Source organism: Periophthalmus magnuspinnatus, chromosome 4 (genome assembly GCF_009829125.3).
Source record: "Periophthalmus magnuspinnatus isolate fPerMag1 chromosome 4, fPerMag1.2.pri, whole genome shotgun sequence".
NCBI lineage: Eukaryota > Metazoa > Chordata > Actinopteri > Gobiiformes > Gobiidae > Periophthalmus > Periophthalmus magnuspinnatus.
In genome coordinates this window covers 4847092-4865905 of record NC_047129.1, presented here as the reverse complement: position 1 = coordinate 4865905, position 18814 = coordinate 4847092, and the positions used below count along the sequence as shown (strand labels likewise).

At 39.8% G+C, this 18814-nt stretch overlaps 1 protein-coding gene across 1 annotated transcript in view; it reads right to left on the bottom strand.

The window, feature by feature from the left end:
• Window positions 1-12879, bottom strand: part of LOC117394135 (desmoglein-2.1-like) — a 32692-nt gene extending 19813 nt beyond the window's left edge. The window contains exons 1-7 of the mRNA XM_055221336.1: window positions 12757-12879; window positions 11281-11397; window positions 6489-6644; window positions 5579-5720; window positions 1434-1603; window positions 756-890; window positions 261-446 (exon numbers count right to left, since the gene is read on the bottom strand). Coding sequence (XP_055077311.1) covers window positions 261-446; window positions 756-890; window positions 1434-1603; window positions 5579-5720; window positions 6489-6644; window positions 11281-11397; window positions 12757-12801 — 951 coding nt within the window. The 5' untranslated portion in view covers window positions 12802-12879. The remainder of the gene's footprint in view (window positions 1-260; window positions 447-755; window positions 891-1433; window positions 1604-5578; window positions 5721-6488; window positions 6645-11280; window positions 11398-12756) is intronic.
• Between the last annotated feature and the right edge of the window lie 5935 nt (window positions 12880-18814).

Sequence of the window (18814 nt, the reverse complement as noted above, 5' to 3'; positions counted from 1 at the left end):
CTCAGTCGCTGATTTTGAGGGGAGGGGCGATGTAATGGGGAACGAAAGGCAGGATCTCCGCGGTGGCGTGTACCCCACGGTCGCAAGGGGTGGCGAGGGCCTTTATCACTGCTTGCAGTTTTAATTATTATTATTATTATTGTATATATATATATTTTTTAATTTATTTAAAATCTACTCCCAGCGCCAGTCCACTCAAGAATTACAGAGTGAGTCTCATACATAGAAAACTAGTTCAATAATAATCATCATAGGCCTACCTTCTCCAACATGAGGATGCCTTCGTTGGTGTTTGGGTCAGTTTTGATGCTGAAGATTTCGTCTTCATTTCCAGCGACAATGTCGAAGACAGCAAGCCAATTGTCTGTGGGCTCCAGATCTTTGTCCAAAGCTTTGATTCTTATCACCTCCACATGTGCTACATTCTCCACAATTTCTGCTTCATACTGCAAACAATGTGAACATTACATTAATTTAATGTATCAGCAAAATATCTCTGTTATGTTAAAGGGGCTAGATCTGACTTGAACAACACATATAATTAAACTTTTAGCAGTGGTCGCAACTTTGTCTTCACTTTTGTAACACATTCCAAACAATCCAAATTCCTCACCGCAATGTGTTTCAGCATGTTTTACAACTTTCAGGGGGCAAAGCAGAGTCAAGCCTGTTAACACTGCGCATAATGTGTGTGCTTGTGTGTCTGTGTGTCTGTGTGTGGTGTGTGTGTGTGTGTGGGTGTGTGTGCCAGTTACCGTGTCCTTCTCCAGAGTGGGGATGTTGTCATTGATGTCCAGGACTTTGATTTCAATAGTACCAGTTCCGGATCTGCCTTTGGGATCTCCGGCCATGTCCACTCCTTTAACTGTGAGAGTGTAGCTCTCCTGCCTCTATGCCAAGAATGTGAGCCATTAAGAATTATTTCACATTTACCCATTCACCAAAATTTTGACAAAACCAGAACTAAACCAAAATGGACTACAGATCTGGGCTAAACCAGGATTAGAACTGGACCAACCAAAGTCCACATCAGAAATAAAAATGGGCCTAGTTTAGGGTCAAATAACATTAAGTGTCAACGTATTAGTGCTTGTGCCTTAACCTTCAATCATAATTATAATGTATGGCATTTCTATACATAAAATGGTACAAAAGCTACGTTTGGTAATGCTAAAGTTGAATAGCTGCATACTGTTGCAATTTCAAGCACTAAAATCATCCAAAAAAGTTTGGTGTTTGTTAATAGACTTTAAGAACATGGAGGAACACTAGCCACCCCTTATGAGCTCTGGATTACTTAAATGTATGCAAATGGAACACAATGCAACTGAAAGTATGATTTAACAAAGAGAAAGTGGTCTAAATACGTGTGTTTGGCATAATAGAGGACTTATCTAGTAGAGCTTTAAAAAATAATCTTTGCCCAGTTTTACCTCTCTGTCCAGCAAGCCTTCTTTGACATAGATAGAGCCGGTGTTTTCATCAATGTAAAACTGAGGTTTGTCATCTGTGGGCCCCTGGTTGATAATGGTGTAGTTGATCTCAGCATTCAGAGTTCCGGGTTTATCGGCATCATTTGCTGTAAATGTAGTCACCAGAGTACCTGCAGTGACACAAAAATATGCATTAATTTTGTATTACCATGCTTTAACAAGAAATATATTAAAATTCATCCTTTCACTCATATCTTTCAGAACAAATTTTGTGTACCACAAGGTTCAGTACTGGGTACTAAATATACTAAATATTACTAAAAATACTTTTTCAAGCCTTCCCTGAGATGCCAACAGTATCTCCACCAAGCCCTCTGTGTATCTTCTTCCTCTTTCTTACCATTGGCCTCACCGATAAAAAAACAACTTACTCTAATTCAATAGCAATGAAACAATAAAGATGTTTGGAGGTATGAAACTCATCTTTCCCTGCGCAACAATTCCCAACCTTGGGGGTGATCCTGTACTCATCCTTCTTTGAACAAATCATCAAATCATATGCCCAATATGCCCTCTATCACATTTGCAATATCTCCTGCATTCATCACTATCCCCCGACCAATGACTTAAGACTACACTCTTGCACTTACAAGCCCCTCCATGACCAGGCCCCTCAGTACTTCCCTGACCAGCTACCAGCATTGGGAAGAATGCTTTGAAAATGCATTTAGTTACAAAATACAGATTACCTGAATTAAAATATGTTTTGTAACTAATTTTGTTACATGATCCAATCAGAATACTGCATTCTGAATACTTAAATACTTTTGCAATGAGTTGTATTATAATTGTGCGAAAAAATAAAATAAAAACAAAAATAAAAAATATGCAAACAAATGTTTGAATCCTGTGTTGATTTTGCTTTGATTTCAGGAAAGTGTAGATTTGGATGTTTCACAGTATGGCATTAAATGTATCTATCCACATGGAGACAAGTAAATGAAGCCACGAGATTAAGATACAGTCCTGATCTGTGAAGAGGTGCATTCACAGTAATAAGGCATATTTTTCTCTACACTTTAGAGCAATTACACCTGTAATGGAATAAATGCAAGTCAGATAACTTTACATGCAACTCAATAACATCTCCTTGTAGACAAACGTGGCAAACTCCCTACCAGAAAAGTGAAAAGTAAATCTCTTCAATCTCTTCAATGTAGGATTAACTCCTAATGCCTTTAAGTAATGTATAAATATCAATAATGACTAGGATGAGAAATAGGCTTGACCTAACCCATACCTTAAATATTTGTTATTGTCCTCATCAGTGAGATGAGTCTCTTGCAATAAGGCTAATTTGTATTCCATCCTTCTTGAAACTGTTTAGGATAGTTTTCCTTTTCACTCGATTATTTGATCGTTTAATATTCCAGGTATTTATCCTGACATTTTGTGTGGTACATGTGTGCTGAATTTGTAAGAACAAACGTAATTATTTTCTGTGCTACCAAACACAACTTAAGATGATTCAAGCAAGAACAAATGTACTATCGGTGGAATAGTTTCCCGGTAACCCTGAGAGAATGTTCCACGTACAGTTCTTTGAAAGCTCAACTGAAAAACTTAAACTTTTCTATAGAGACATATTTGCATGTATGGGCAAAATATGAATGGGGAAGGTATAAAATATAATTGCCTTGAATGCCAAACTGACTGAAATAATTGGGACTGTGCAATGAATGGATTGTGAATATTTTGGATAGTGCAATAATGGGAACTGCGCAATGTGTGGAATGTGGAATGAGTGGACTGTGCAATGAGTGGAATGTGTATTTATAGAAACTGTGTAATGAGTAGTGTGCAATTTTTATTTTGGTCCTTTTGTGACAAAGGATGGAAATTAGTTTTTGGCTATAATCTGGTGTGTTTACATCCATGTTGTATCATGTCTGTTCATTAGCATTCATTGTCTCAATCAAATAAATGAATAAACAAATACATGTCAACAACTACACTCCTCAGCCTTCCCCGTAAGGTCTATTTCAGGGTACTGGAGAGGAGAATCTGAGCGATAGTCGAATCTCGGATCCTGGAGGACCAGTGTGGTTTTCGTCCCGGGCGTGGAACACTGGACCAGCTCTATACTCTCCATCGGGTCCTCGAGGGTTCATGGCAGTTTGCCCAACCAGTCCACATGTGTTTTGTGGATCCACACGGCTCTTCCTGAAGAACAGAATTTCTAGGTGCAGCCAGGGGCTGGAGGGGGTCCAGTTTGGAAACCACAGGATCTCATCAGGATCTCATCTCTGCAGATGTTGTTGTCCTGATGGCTTCTTGGAGCAGGCACTGGGACAGTTTGCAGCTGAGTGTGAAGCAGCTGGGATGAGACTCAGCTCCTCCAAATCCAAGGCCATGGTTCTCGACCGGAAAAAGGTGGCTTACCCTCTCTGGGTGGGTGTTGAGTCCTTGCCTCAAGTGGAGGAGTTCAAGTATCTCGGGGTCTTGTTCACAAGTAAGGGAAGGATGAAGCATGAGATTGTCAGAAGGATCGGTGCAGCGTCTGCAGTGATACAGTCGCTGTATCGGTCTGTTGTGGTGAAGAAGGATCTGAGTCAAAAGCCAAAGCTCTAGATTTTAGGTTCATGGCAGTTTGCCCAACCAGTCCACATGTGTTTTGTGGATCCACACTGCTCTACCACACCCAAAGTCATAATCAACATGTAATTGATAATCTTTAATCACACATGGGTTTAGTGGGATTTGGCCAAATTTGAAGTGTTTGTGATGAAAACTGTGAGTTAAAATGTCCTGAATGCGAGGGTGTGCACTTTTGTCATTCCCGGGTTTGATCCAATATGGCCGACTTCCTGTACATTTTAGGGTGGGGCCATAATATCATTTTTGTCATGTCCCGACATGTTCAATTTTTTGATGGGAGTTTCAGATTTTTACGTTGACTTTTTTCCAAGTCGGGCTCCCATTGGCCCCATGAAAATCATAGTTTGAGTTGGCGCTACCGAGTCGTCTTTCGTTATTTTTTCTCGGGGTCTTTTGTGACAATTATAGCTCGTCGAGTTCTAATTTTTGACACCACTCACTGCCATGTCGCGGCGTGTTTACTTCTTGATTTTTGGCATTTTCCACGCTCCGGACGCGGTTTTAATGAGTCCCTCGCCGGGACGTAGTCCCAGGCTCGGGCTTAAAAATGGAAACGCATTTTCCACCCATTATTTTTCTCCTAAACCATAACAGCTACAGTCATGTGACTTTCTCACATTGTGCCCCATCACAAATAAGGCCCCTGTGAATTTTTTCACAAGTCTACGACAAATCGATTGTCTTCTACGAATTTTTGAAAATGAATTTTGAAGAGGGTGCTAGAGAGCCATTTTGTGAGAGAGTGCCTTGATTTGCATATCATTGTGTTCAGCTCACAAATGTGCATAAACACTGTATTAGCGTTTTCCCAACAAAAAATGTGTGAAAGAGAAATATTTTATTGAAATTTTCCAAAAATTGTGATTTTGTTAAAAATTCACCCTGACCACACCCAAAGTCATAATCAAAATGTAACTGATAATCTTTAATCACACATGGGTTTAGTGGGATTTGGCCAAATTTGAAGTGTTTGTGATGAAAACTATGCGAAAAAATGTCCTGAATGCGAGGGTGTGCACTTTTGTCATTCCCAAGTTTGATCCAATATGGCCAACTTCTTGTACATTTTAGGGCGGGGCCATAATATAATTGTTGTCATGTCCCGACATGTTCTATTTTTTGATGTGAGTTTCAGATTTTTATGTTCACTTTTTTCCAAGTCGGGCTCCCATTGGCCCCATGAAAATCAAAGTTTGAGGTGGCGCTACCGAGTCGTCTTTCGATATTTTTTTATATCTTTTTTTAGACACTTCCTAATTGTTTTTTTTTTTATTATTATTATTTATTTATTTATTTATTTATTTTAAGTAAGTTCCATGATTGGGGAAATAAAATAAAAATAACACTTGCCCAGTAGGCGACCTGGAGTAAAACAAAATTCACGTTATTACATTAAATAAATTAAGTACAGTCCCTTTAAGCTATTGGGAATTGGATTTCTCAGTGTAGAAGAGGAGCATATGAGAATCACATCATATATAGCTGACCTGCAGGGCTGCTCTCATTCACAGACACTGGGGGCACACTGGGGAACACTGGAGCGTTGTCGTTCTCGTCTTCCACATCAAACCTCAGGTCAATCCTCTTCTCTGCCACAGTGCCGTTATGAAAGCGGGCTACTCCAGTCAGCTGGAGAAAGATGCAAGACAGAGCTGTTATGTGTGGTTAAACTGGACCTAATCCCTTAATTTTATAAAAGAAATACTAGGTTCTGAATTGGGTTTTTCCCAGGCAGAGGTGGGTAGTAATGAGTTCACTTCCTTAGTGTCATGATCCGCACTGTCCGCTCCTGGTTTTCCTCCCTGTGTGCTCTTCCCCCTCCCTCACCTGCCTGTACCTGGAGCTGGGCGGAGCTCTCGGCTCCTCCCGCGCACACCTGCAGCCCATCAGTGCAATCACACACCTGCTGTGCATAAAGGGAGCTGGGAGGAGAGACTCAGCGTGAGATCATTGTCGTGTTCACTTCACCCTGCCGTGTCACGTCTTTCCTGTCTGCATTCCTGTCACCCTTGTGTTCTTGTCGTGCTCCGGTCCTGGATGTCTCCTGCCTGCTCTGCCCTACGCCTGTCTGGTCTGCCTGTCGTCCTGTCGTCCCTTCATGTGGTCTGTTCCTGTGTCCTGTGTTCCTGCTCATCTGCTCACCTGCTCACCTCCGGATCACCCGCTGTTTGTACCTGTCCTTTTCTTACAATATATCCTGTAAATATTCCCCGAGTCTGCATCCTTTGGTCCGCTACACTCACCCGTTACGACACTTAGTTACTTTTATTTGGGTAACATTTTCAAGAAATTGTGCTATGTAAATTATGAAATAATATTAGGCTAATCTGATTCTGCTTTGAGTTTTTGTTTTGGCTACTCAAGTGAGAGTAAGATAAAGTGTAAGTCTCGATTCACCACATATGTCTCTATCTCCTCTCGGTCCAGGACCCCTCGGATATATACCAGCCCCGTGGCCTCCTCCACAAAAAACAGGTTGTAGGGCCTTTTGTCTGTGCCTGGTCCATGTAGCGTGTAGTATAGCGGCTCATGCTCATCCATGTCTGAGCGGATCTGAAACAACAAGGCAAGGGACAAATAATTATCAATTGCAATATGGTTGTATGCTTGAAAAATGTGAGGTATTTTAATAACGAATTCTTGAGAATCAGTTAGTCAATTAGTGTGAGATTGAACTAAACAGAGAGTAGTTAGACTTGTTTAAACCTGTATAGGTTTAAACTTTGATTAAATTGTCTCATTCAATTGTCAAATGTCTCACCCCACTCTTCATCCCATTTCATGATTAAATCTATCTTGTCCTATCTTGTCACTCACTATATGGTATCAATGGCTGTTACTCTGTTGACAGTATTGAGTGGACTATCTACAACTAAGAGGAAACAGGTACTACAAAAGTTTCAGCTCAAAGGAGGTCATGCCAAGTGGGAATGCATGAAAGTTAGACGCATGCTAAGTAACGCCATGTAGATCCAAGTAGGTACTAGTGAAAGAACATTCATTATTTTTGTGGATTCTGACTAATTTGGCCTATGCACAACACACACAGAAAATCACATTACAAAAAAAAAAATAGGCAATTAGGTAATGACATAACCATCAAATACTATACTATATTATGCCAAAAAGAAGGGATGGGTGGCATTGGATCCCAGCTCAGACTTGTATACTGTTGTTGAGTCCTTGGGCAAGACACTTCATCTTCCTAATCTAAGTAAGAATTGTGTGTGTGTGTGTGAGTGGTGGTTGAAGAGGCCAGTGGTGTATCCACATCTCTGAAAGCCAGTCATAGTGGAGTGGGTCAGTGAATAAATAATGCAAAGTACATACAGTATATTATAAAACCATCCTCATAGCCTGAGTTCTTGGGCCTATTCATTAATAGAAATTATCTATAGTTCAGAGTTATCAATAGGAAAAAGTGACTTTTGCCCCCATCTGTAAGTATGACAATCTCATTTTAGAATCTGAAATCAGCCTATTGATAATTTGCAGTGACATCATGCTGGGACATGGAGATGCAGCATGTATGACTATGACTATGACTATGAGTAGTGGTTAGATTATTTGAAAAGTCAAGAAAAAATGTTAAATAACACATTTGGGAGCTTGTTTAAGTATTTTCATTTTCAACAAAAAAAGTGATAGCAACCTTGTCACTATAATTTGAGAGACTTGTTTGTGCCAACTTTGCAAAAGCAGCTCTCCTATTAGTAGTCGTATTTCTCGCTAAGTCATTTTTATTTTATTTTATTTTTTTATTTAAAACGAGCTCAGACTAAAGTCTAACTTGAGTAAGAAAGCTTGAGACAGTGCAGTGCCATAAGAATCCATCTGAGAGGCAGGCAGGTGGACCAATGACCAATGCAGCATTGAGGTATGTGCACAAGTGAGGTTTTGGTTTTCATTTATTTCCATCTCCTCGTGGAGAAATTTGACTTGGACCAGAGCATTAACATTAACGTATAGACATGATATAACATAACACAAAAACAACTGGATTATATGCAATTACTCAGGCTTCACACACCTGCACAAGCAATCAATGTTGTTAATCCGTTTTATGGACTGGGGCACAAACAACTTTTTATACTTGTTGTTCTTACATAAAGGAACCCTGTATCTCCTTCAGTCAGCAGGAGCTCAAACTGTGCACTGAGCACATGGGAGAGATCTCTGGGAGAGATGCCTCCCATGTGCTCAGAGCCTGTCTCACAACTGACTGTTCAAAGATGGTCTGTGGTCCAGTCAAATTAAACACACCCATGATGTTACCAGCCAGTTTTACCACTCAGACTCTATAGTAGCTCTATAAATGTCAACATAATTTTTTGGCTTACTTCAAACACCTTTAATCTCCTAAGGAAGTACAGCTGTGCCGTGTAACTTTGGTAGTCGTGCATAGCAGTATTGGCACAATATTTATAGATGAGATTATGTAATTTGCATTATATCTGAATATTGAATCGTGTGTTTACAAAAAACTGGAAGTTGAATATGAAGACTGCATAAAACAAGGTCATCCATACAGTTAGATGTTTCTATCTGTGATACAGATACAAATCTGGTCTGAACCTGACTAAGCTGGCTCTGACTCAACTGTTTTATTATCTTGATAACAGGGAGTGAGTAGAACACTCTGTGACTGTCTGTGGTGCTGAAAAACAAACCAAGTAGTAAAAGTTGAATTCCAAGAGTGTTTATAACACTAGGTTTTATGATTTAGCAGCCTGTGATGGAAACTAGCCACTGTTACGTATGTATTTTACCAGCAGATGTTCTTATGCAGTTAATTCTCTGTAAATTACGGGCTGATTTTCACACAATAAAAAGTGTGTTCATGTTAAATGTTAAATCTTAATTCTACTAATCAGTATCCCTTATACCTGTAAATTAGCTCACATCTCTCCAAGTCACAGTCACAGACTTCCCTCACCCCAAACATTTGGTCTAGCTCAGTGCTTGGAGTACCACCAGATCGGAACTAGATTCATTACAAAAACCTGTTTGAGTTAAATGAAAATAGTTTGTTTTTTATCTACTTCAAAGTAAATTTTAACACAACCACCACCAAAAAGTTGGGAGATAACAATGCTAGCGCACCTTGCATAAACTGTTTCCTTCTACAGTAAAACAACTCACTTTGAGGCTCTAAAATTGTCAAAATATCAGTGTTTACAAGTCAAATGTTCATTATTATTTGTGAAATGTGATCCAATAGTTTCGACAAATTATCTAATATACAGAAAGCTGGCAATAAATTACACAGGAAGTAGAGTCGTACTGTTGTTAATCTGCAGCAACCTAATCCTGTAAACGTACACACATGATGCAAGCTTCTTTGCCTACAATTCAAATATTAGTGGAATTTAGAGTAAATTTAATCCACAATTATGTCCTCCTTAAGGTTAAGGTTAAGTTAAGCTATACTTTATTGATTCCTCATTAGAGAAATTCATTCTCTGCATTTGACCCATCTTTCAAACAGCACCTCTGGGGCAACTTGTCAGGAGCAGTGAGCTACTGTGCATGGGTCCTCAAGCAGTCCACAAATCTTGAGCTAGACTTGGCAAAATACACTGAGAAACGTGCTAACTTTACACAAAGAAGTTTATTTCTGTGAAACGTGAATGCTAGCCACCGTGCCACCATGATAATTCCTTGTTTAGAACCAGTGTATCACTTGCATATTCCTATTTAGATTTGCGGGGGACAGGACGGCTGCATAATATGAGCAGGTGAACAAACCACACAGTTAAGACAACTTTATGTTGTTTGTTATCTCTGTGTATATAAAGATACAAATTGTGATATGAAGATACAGATCACTATTTATACTATTTATACACATGGTTCTTTAGTCTGGACCAAGACAAACTGATCCACTTTCACACCAGCTCAAACAAACCAAACTTGCAATTGTTCCAAACTCTAGTCCACTTAAAGCAGACCATATAGTGTAGGTGGACAAGCCCCAATCCAGTGGTACTTGGAAGGCCGCATTTCATCTGTTTATATCCATGATGTGTCTTATTAATATTGGCTTAGCTCTTCATTACCCATACCTTTTTTTTTTTTTTTTTGCAGAGGCTTGGAAGTGATCCATTTATTGATGATTTTCCTTTGAAAAATCCAAGATATGAATTAGTGCTGCAGTGGTTTGGTCTGAACTTGTGGTCTTGATTGTAGATTTCGGGTTGATTTTATTCAGAATGTCTCGGGGCTGTGAGTCCAGATGGATGCTCCTCTCTCCCACCCTTCCTTCTCTAAAGCTCATGCCCCATCATGCAACAGCCCTGCTCCAGAACTCCACATACACTTTCCAAGATCCACCTCAAGTGCCCATGGGAATATTGTGTTATATTACTGTAAAGCTACTCAAAACTCAGTAATGGCTTTTTTCCCCATATATTGCCCTCCAAATTGAAAACCAGCATATAACTTGGACCTCTTAAATATATGCAGGACAGTAATGTCATATAAATCATAGGTCATAAATAAAATGTATGCAGGTTTTGTAGTCACCGGTTCCATCCATAAAGCTTAGATATCTATATTCATTAAAAACAGGCTATATGATGCCACATGATGCTAGATAATGGCCTCAGCATGATAACGTATGACTTGTGGCTTGTGACTTACACACACATTTTAGTTCTCTATGGACCAATGTTACAAGTCCCAATAAATTTAACAAGTGAGGAAACCACTGAGAATACTCCAGTAGAGATATATTGTAAAATGCTTGCCTGGCAAGCCAGTTCCTCCTACATTCTGTTTGAGTGCAGAAAGATTTGTAGCCGAACCATAGCGTTTTATTGTCTGAGAATCAGGAAGTGTGCTGTTAGCATACAAGTTGTTGTTAGCATTACCATGATGGCAAAACTCTTGTTCTGGCCACTGAAAGTTGTGAAAAGCATATAACTAATTGCTGTAAATAATCAGGCTATTCGAAATGTATAGGGTAAACAACAAATAAGTTTGGACTGCTGAAACTCTTTTCAAATCACAGTAGATGGTAAAAATCTGATACAGCTCCTTTAAATCTGTTGCCAAGACATGTCACAGCAATATCATGCAGGTTCAGTCAGATACTGTATGAAAACAACAAACAGTTGTTTGCAAACAGCTTTTTGATTCACATATTTATTCTTATTTTGTATGCTTATTCTTTGGTTCCTCTACTCACTCGGGCGATGTGACTGGAGTTCCTATAGTCATAGTTCTCCTTTAGCATCTTTGTGGGTACGAGCCATTCTCTCTTCCATCTGTGGGGAGCACCACTGCAGCTCAGACAGCACAGCATCTGCACAAGTTAGAGTCAATTAGCTTTTAGTGGTGTCAAATTAGGAATGAGCCACTCTGTGGCTGTGTCCTTGAGCCAGATACTTCATCCACCAATTTTAGACTGGCAGTCTTGCTTTTGTCAGTACCTCAGAACAAAAAAAGCCTGTCATCACCACCACATATGGGGAGAGAATGATGGTATTGTTTTTAGAGGTTCATCCAAGTACAATTACAAAACTGCTATTATTAGAAAGCAAATTAGAATACAATTTTGAGTAACCATATATACCAAAATTTACCATGTATGTCATGGAATTATTATTTATTGGACTTAAGTGAACACCTTAGTTTCACCAGTTGATAAATTTAAGTAAGTTGCGCAGATAGTTTGGGAGAAGTTTGCACATTTTATTAAAATGTTATTTCATTATTCATTTCATTATTTCACTTCTATATTATAAAAGTAGAGACATAAACTGTAACAAAAGTAGTGTATTTTGTGTATTTTAATTTCCTTCAATCGTTTTTTTTTTTTTTTACATACAGTTAAGTTAGGCATTTAGATTCACATACATTTTGAACATTCTCCATTTACTGACATGATAAATGTCATATCCCATAACATGCTAGTGTGAGTACTTATACACCATATAGGCCTATGCCTGCAGCAGGTATAATTATAGGCTGTGTCTACAGGTTCAAACATCCCTCTCAGTTTCCAACACGATCAGAAACATGAACTACACACATGTAACACCATTAAAATCCTAATATTTAATTTAAACAAATTTTGCATTGTGCTTTGCTTATTCAATACACCAATGAAATGTCATAGTTAGTTTAAGGTTATACATTTCTTCACTTGATCTCATCTTGTTTACATCAAACAGTTTTCAAACCATTTCAAACCATTTAAATAGAACTAGTTACATGTTAGTCATTGAAACTTTTTGAAAAAAAATTGAAAAAATTAAAATAAAAAAATTAACAAATAAAGCAGATGTTTGACTCATTTATTCCCTCAAGGCTATTCACTTTTATTGGCTACAGTGGCTCCCATATACTTGGTTAGCAGCCAAATTTGGGTCAGCAATAAATGGCTTGTTTACTGTCTACAGAAAATTGTTATAGTTTGCATTTTTAATCATAATCTGAAATAATAATATAAATTTAAATTACAAAAACATTATGCTGGGTTTAAAAAAAAAGTTAGTATTTTAATTTCTTTAATTTAATTTTCAAAATTAAGAAAAGCAATCCTAAAGTTTTGAAATGGGTAAACAAAACTGCTTAAGCTAAACTAAATGTTCAAGTCAATGCTGTTTTCCGTTATTTTAATTATCTTTTATCTATCTGTTTTTAGCAACAAGACACTCACCAGTACAGTCAAGTGTAGCAGAGCTATAATCCTCCATCTCTCCATGTTCCAGATACTTTTACTTCATAGAGCCAGAGCTTGAGTCAAACAGGAGTGTATTCGGTGCACTGTTACTCTGTATAAGTCTGCTCTGTCTCCTAAACCTATTAACACTTGCCCGGCAGCCTCTTCTGTCTCCTTGTCTGAACCTCCCTCTTATGGGAGTGCTCAAGTTCCAAGTATCTCTCTCTTAAAGTTGCACTGTAACTATGTTTTGACTCTGGTGAACAGACTGGGTTGACAGGAAGTGCTTGGGCATAGTTAGGGTTAGGGTTAATTACCTTTCAATTTATACTAAAAGACTATCCAGCCCCGCAGAAAAAAAAAAAACTATAATGAAAAGAACATTATCAGATAAATCGGTTACAGAGTTTAAAGAAATTATTGAGCCATTACTGAAAGATATGTCATGTGACAATGAAAATAATTTTAATCCAATTGTCACTGATCAGTTGGTTGACAGAACAATGCTCACCTTAAAATCTGCTCTCGATGTTGTAGCTCCGCTAAAACAGAAAAGCATTAAACCAAGACCTCCAGCTCCATGGTACACGTTACAGCTCATGTTGCGTCTTACATGTTGTTTGAGTGTCAAACAACATGTAAGACGCACAGAGAAGCTTTGGCGCCGCTCGCGCTCTGAGCAGTCTCTGAAGGCATGGAAGCTCTGCCTGCTCACTTATAAGGCCGCTCTGCGGAAAGCCCGAACTAGATACTATTCAAATCTAATAGAAGTAAACAAAAATAACCCCAGATTTCTGTTCAGCACTGTAGCCAGGCTGACAAACTCCCACACTGCTAATGAGTCTCTTATCCCCTCGAACATTAGTTGTGATGACTTTCTTCACTTCTTCGATTACAAAATTACAACCATTAGAGACAAAATCAACAAAGCTACTCCAAAAATCAGCTCTGAGCTAATCCAGGCTGTTATGCCAATATCCCACATGGATCCTCTAATAATATTAGATAAATTTACTCCTGTTGATGAGGTGGAGATTACCTCAGCCATCATGTCATCCAAACCATCAACCTGTATGCTCGACCCTATTCCAATCAGACTCCTCAAAGAAGCCCTCCCCCTAATAATAGATTCCATCCATAACATAATAAATATGTCGTTAGAAAATGGCTACGTTCCTCAGTCCTTTAAGTATGCTGTGATTAAACCCCTTTTGAAAAAACCTAACCTAAATCCTGATGAACTAGTCAACTATAGACCTATCTCTAATCTTCCCTTCCTCTCAAAAATTCTAGAACGAGTGGTGGTGAAACAGCTCTGCCGCCACCTGCAGGACAATAATATATTTGAAAAATTTCAATCTGGATTCAGAGCTCACCACAGCACAGAGACTGCACTGCTTAAAGTAACAAATGATTTACTACTAGCTGCTGATAACGGGCTGGCTTCAGTCCTGGTCCTACTGGACCTCAGTGCAGTGTTTGACACCATTGATCACAACATTCTACTGCAAAGGTTAGAATGTGACATTGGAATCAGAGGGACTGCCCTCAAATGGTTTAAATCCTATCTATCAGATAGGTACCAGTTTGTTAGTATAAACCAGAGCACCTCTCCCTGTTCTAAAGTAGCCTGTGGTGTTCCACAAGGATATGTGCTTGGTCCAATCTATTTACTCTGTATATGTTGCCATTGGGTAACATTATCAGAAAACATGGCATTAATTTTCACTGCTATGCTGATGACACTCAGCTGTACTTATCAATGAAACCAAATCAGACTGATCAAATAGATAAACTCAGTGCCTGTGTGAAGGACATCAAAACCTGGAGGACCTTGAATTACCTGCTCTTAAATCCTGAAAAAACAGAGGTCATTGTCGTTGGTCTCAAAGGTCAAAGAGATTCTCTGTCGGACCAGATAAACTCACTCGACAATGTGAGTATAGCTTCTAGCCCTACTGTAAAAAATCTTGGAGTCCTATTTGATCAAAATCTCTCATTCACAGCCCATATAAACCTAGCTTGTAAAACCACATACTTTCACCTGCGAAATATAACTAAAATTAGAAATATTTTACCTAAAAACGATGCTGAAAAACTCATCCATGCATTTGTTACTTCTTCCAGACTTGATTACTGTAATTCTCTGCTCGCCGCCTACCCCAAAAGTACTATAAGGAGCCTCCAGTTGGTCCAAAATGCAGCGGCCAGAGTCCTAACAGGAACTAAAAGAAGAGACCACATCAGTCCTGTACTAAAATATCTGCACTGGCTTCCTGTCGAGCTTAGAATCAAATTCAAAGTCCTCCTCCTGACATACAAAGCCCTAAACGGTATGGCCCCATCCTATCTGCAAGATGCTATTGTCCCGTACCAGCCAAACAGAGCACTCCGCTCTCAGAATGCAGGACTATTAGTGGTTCCTAGAGTGTCCAAAAGTACAGTGGGAGGGAGAGCATTCAGTTACCAAGCTCCTGTGCTATGGAATCAACTCCCTGCTGATGTTAAACAGGCTCCCACAGTCTCTGTATTTAAGACCAGGCTTAAAACCTTCCTCTTCGGTATAGCGTATGACCAGGTTACATAGTGAGGGAGTTGGGGACCTTAAAAACCCGGGATAAGATAGGCTGCAGTAGGAAATAACTAGCTGGGGGAAGTATGGCAACCTGAGCACTATCCTCTGTTGTGTCCTATTTTCTCATCAGCAATGCTATTCACATGTTGTCCCCTGTCCCACTCCCCCTGTGGAGTGTAACTCTTTCAGATTCCCCCGATGACAGCTGGACCCTCTCCTCCTCCCCGCCTGGCCCTCCTCCTCGCCTGGCTCTCCTCCTCATCTGGTCTTCCCCCTCCTCGCCTGGCCGATTTTTCTTGTTTTGTCAGATTTTTCCTGTTGTTTTGTTTTTGTGTGTAGGCAGCACGTTGGCTGAGTGGCAACACTCATGCCTCACAGCAAGAGGGTTTGGTTCGATCCCCGGGTCGCCCAGGCCATTCTGTGTGGAGTTTTTCATGTTTCTCCCCGTGTCTGGATGGGTTTCCTCCGGGTACTCCGGTTTCCCCCATCAACCAAAACATGAACGCCCTTCGAGACAACTGTTGTTGTGATTTTGGGCGTTACAAAAATAAATGAATTGAATTAAAGATGACTCCAGGACCGCACATAGAGTCAAGGGATAGTTGCCTTGTAAGCAACTGACATCATCCAAACATAGCTATTTTTTTCTTATGAAATTAATTCTAATAGTACATGAATGGCCCTAACTTTGAATTTTTTTGTGGGAAACTAAACAGTCAAAATGAAAAGGATGTAAGAGGGGGTAAATACAAATATTTTAAAGTCAGAATGATGAGAGTGACAGCAGTAGTAGCAGAAAAGAAGTGAATAGGAACATGTCTTTATATCTGCTCACTGCTGTCTGTTTTTTGCCTGAGTCGGCATTCTTTCTTCTTGTTTGGTATGTACCACCTCCTTAGCTTAAGTGACCCTGGAGCTGAAGAGGGCTAGACTGCGCTTGGACTCGTCGGAAGGTAAGACCCTTCAAACAGGGCAGTATGGTTTGGCTTTACCAACAGTCAAAGTTTGTGTTTTTTGGGTTTTTTTTTTCTTATTTTTAGATCATAACGTTTTTTCTCGGTTCAAAATCCTTCAATTTTCTTAAGAACAGCTTTTTAATATTTAGCTTCAGCTCACTTTGCTCCAGTATAGCTACTGTCATGCCATGCTTGAGCCCCAGGGCTTGCTATGGAGATATTGCTTAATATAAAAAAAAGACATTGGATTTGACCCATCTTTCAGTACCTCCTACGCCAGGGCTTGGTAAACTTTTTGACACACGGGCCACAGTGGGTTCTAAAATTTGACAGAGGGGCCGGGTCAGGATATGTATATGTATATACACTCACCTGAAGGATTATTAGGAACACCATACTAATACGGTGTTTGACCCCCTTTCGCCTTCAGAACTGCCTTAATTCTACGTGGCATTGATTCAACAAGGTGCTGAAAACATTCTTTAGAAATGTTGACCCATATTGATAGGATAGCATCTTGCAGTTGATGGAGATTTGTGGGATGCACATCCAGGGCACGAAGCTCCCGTTCCACCACATCCCAAAGATGCTCTATCGGGTTGAGACCTGGTGACTGTGGGGGCCATTGTAGTACAGTGAACTCATTGTCATGTTCAAGAAACCAATTTGAAATGATTCGAGCTGTATGACATGGTGCATTATCCTGCTGGAAGTAGCCATCAGAGGGTAGGTACATGGTGGTCATGAAGGGATGGACATGGTCAGAAACAATGTTCAGGTAGCCCGTGGCATTTAAACAATGCCCAATTGGCACTAAGGGACCTAAAGTGTGCCAAGAAAACATCCCCCACACCATTACACCACCACCACCAGCCTGCACAGTGGTAACAAGGCATGATGGATCCATGTTCTCATTCTGTTTACGCCAAATTCTGAACTCTACCATTTGAATGTCCTCAACAGAAAATCGAGACTCATCAGACCAGGCAACATTTTTCCAGTCTTCAACTGTCCAATTTTGGTGAGCTCGTGCAAATTGCAGCCTCTTTTTCCTATTTGTAGTGGAGATGAGTGGTACCCGGTGGGGTATTCTGCTGTTGTAGCCCATTTGCCTCAAGGTTGTGTGTGTAGTCTAGTTGTTCTTAGACCCATGGGCTGCTCACACCACAAAAAACAAACAAAACCATACCCAGGGTGCAGTACATTTCTCTCAACACACACACTCATTTCTACATCATTTATCATTTAACACCGAAACAGGCACAAATGAATGTCTATATCTGTTATATTTCCATTGTGGTACCCTGTACCTCCTCCCCAAACTCAACAGTTCATACTCAGGGTACAACACATGTGTCGGGTCTGAAAGAATGCTCCTGGTCTGTCTCCTCATGGCCTGTTTGTAAAGTTCTTGAGGGCTCAGAGGGACAGCACAGCCCATAATTTTCCCTGCTGTCCTTACCAGATTTAAAATTTGGGTTTTTGATTTGACCAGCAAGTTTCCAAACCAGCTGGTGATTCCATATCTTAGCACCGACTCAATGGTAGCTCTGTAGAAAATGAGCATGATATTACTACTGACACCAAATAATCTGAGCCTGCGCAGAAAATGGAGGCGCTGGTGTATTCTGCTGCAGACAGTGGTCACCTGTGTGTTCCAGCTCAGATCTCTGTCAATATGGACTCCCAGATACTTAAAGGAGCTCACCTGCTCTATGTTATGGCCATGAATGGTCACTGGGCCATGGTCACCAGCTGCTCTGGGGTCAATCACCATTTCTACTGTTTTATTTGTATTAATCTGCAGTTTGTGTGAGTCACACCAGGCCACAAGCTTCTCTACAGCAACACCATGAAACTTTACATCAGATGTCTTTGTTAACAGGCTGAGTAGGACAGTATCATCAGAAAATTTCAATATATACTGGCATGATTCAGAACTAACACAATCATTGGTATAGAATGTAATCAAAAATGGAGAACTGACTGCGCCCTGAGGTGCCCCAGTGCTGCACATGGTTGTGTTGGACAGAGCTGAGTTGAACTTAACCTGTTGTGGCCTATCTGATAGAAAGGAATAGTACCATCTTATTAGAAATGGGTTTACTTTTGCCTGTACCAGCTTGCTAAGGAGGATGTGGGGTTGTATTGAATTAAATGCAGAACTAAAATCAATAAACTTTTTTAGGTTCTGGGATTATGATGGATTTTTTCCAAAGTACGGGCACCGTGCAGTTGTCAATGGAGAGCTGGTATAGCTTGTGCCAAACAGATGAGAGCTCATCTGCAAATGCTTTTAAGAAAAAAAGCAGACATGTTATCTGGCCCAGTAGCTTTGTTTGTATGAATGGTTTTAAACACTTTTGTAACAGTATGAGGCTCTATCAAAACTCTGTCTCTATTTAAATCACATATAACATTATCCAAAACTGCTGTACATTTACTTCTGTTATCTGCATCAAAACGCATGTAAAAGTCATTTAGTTCATTTGCCCTGGCCAATTCATTCTGAGCACACAGTGGT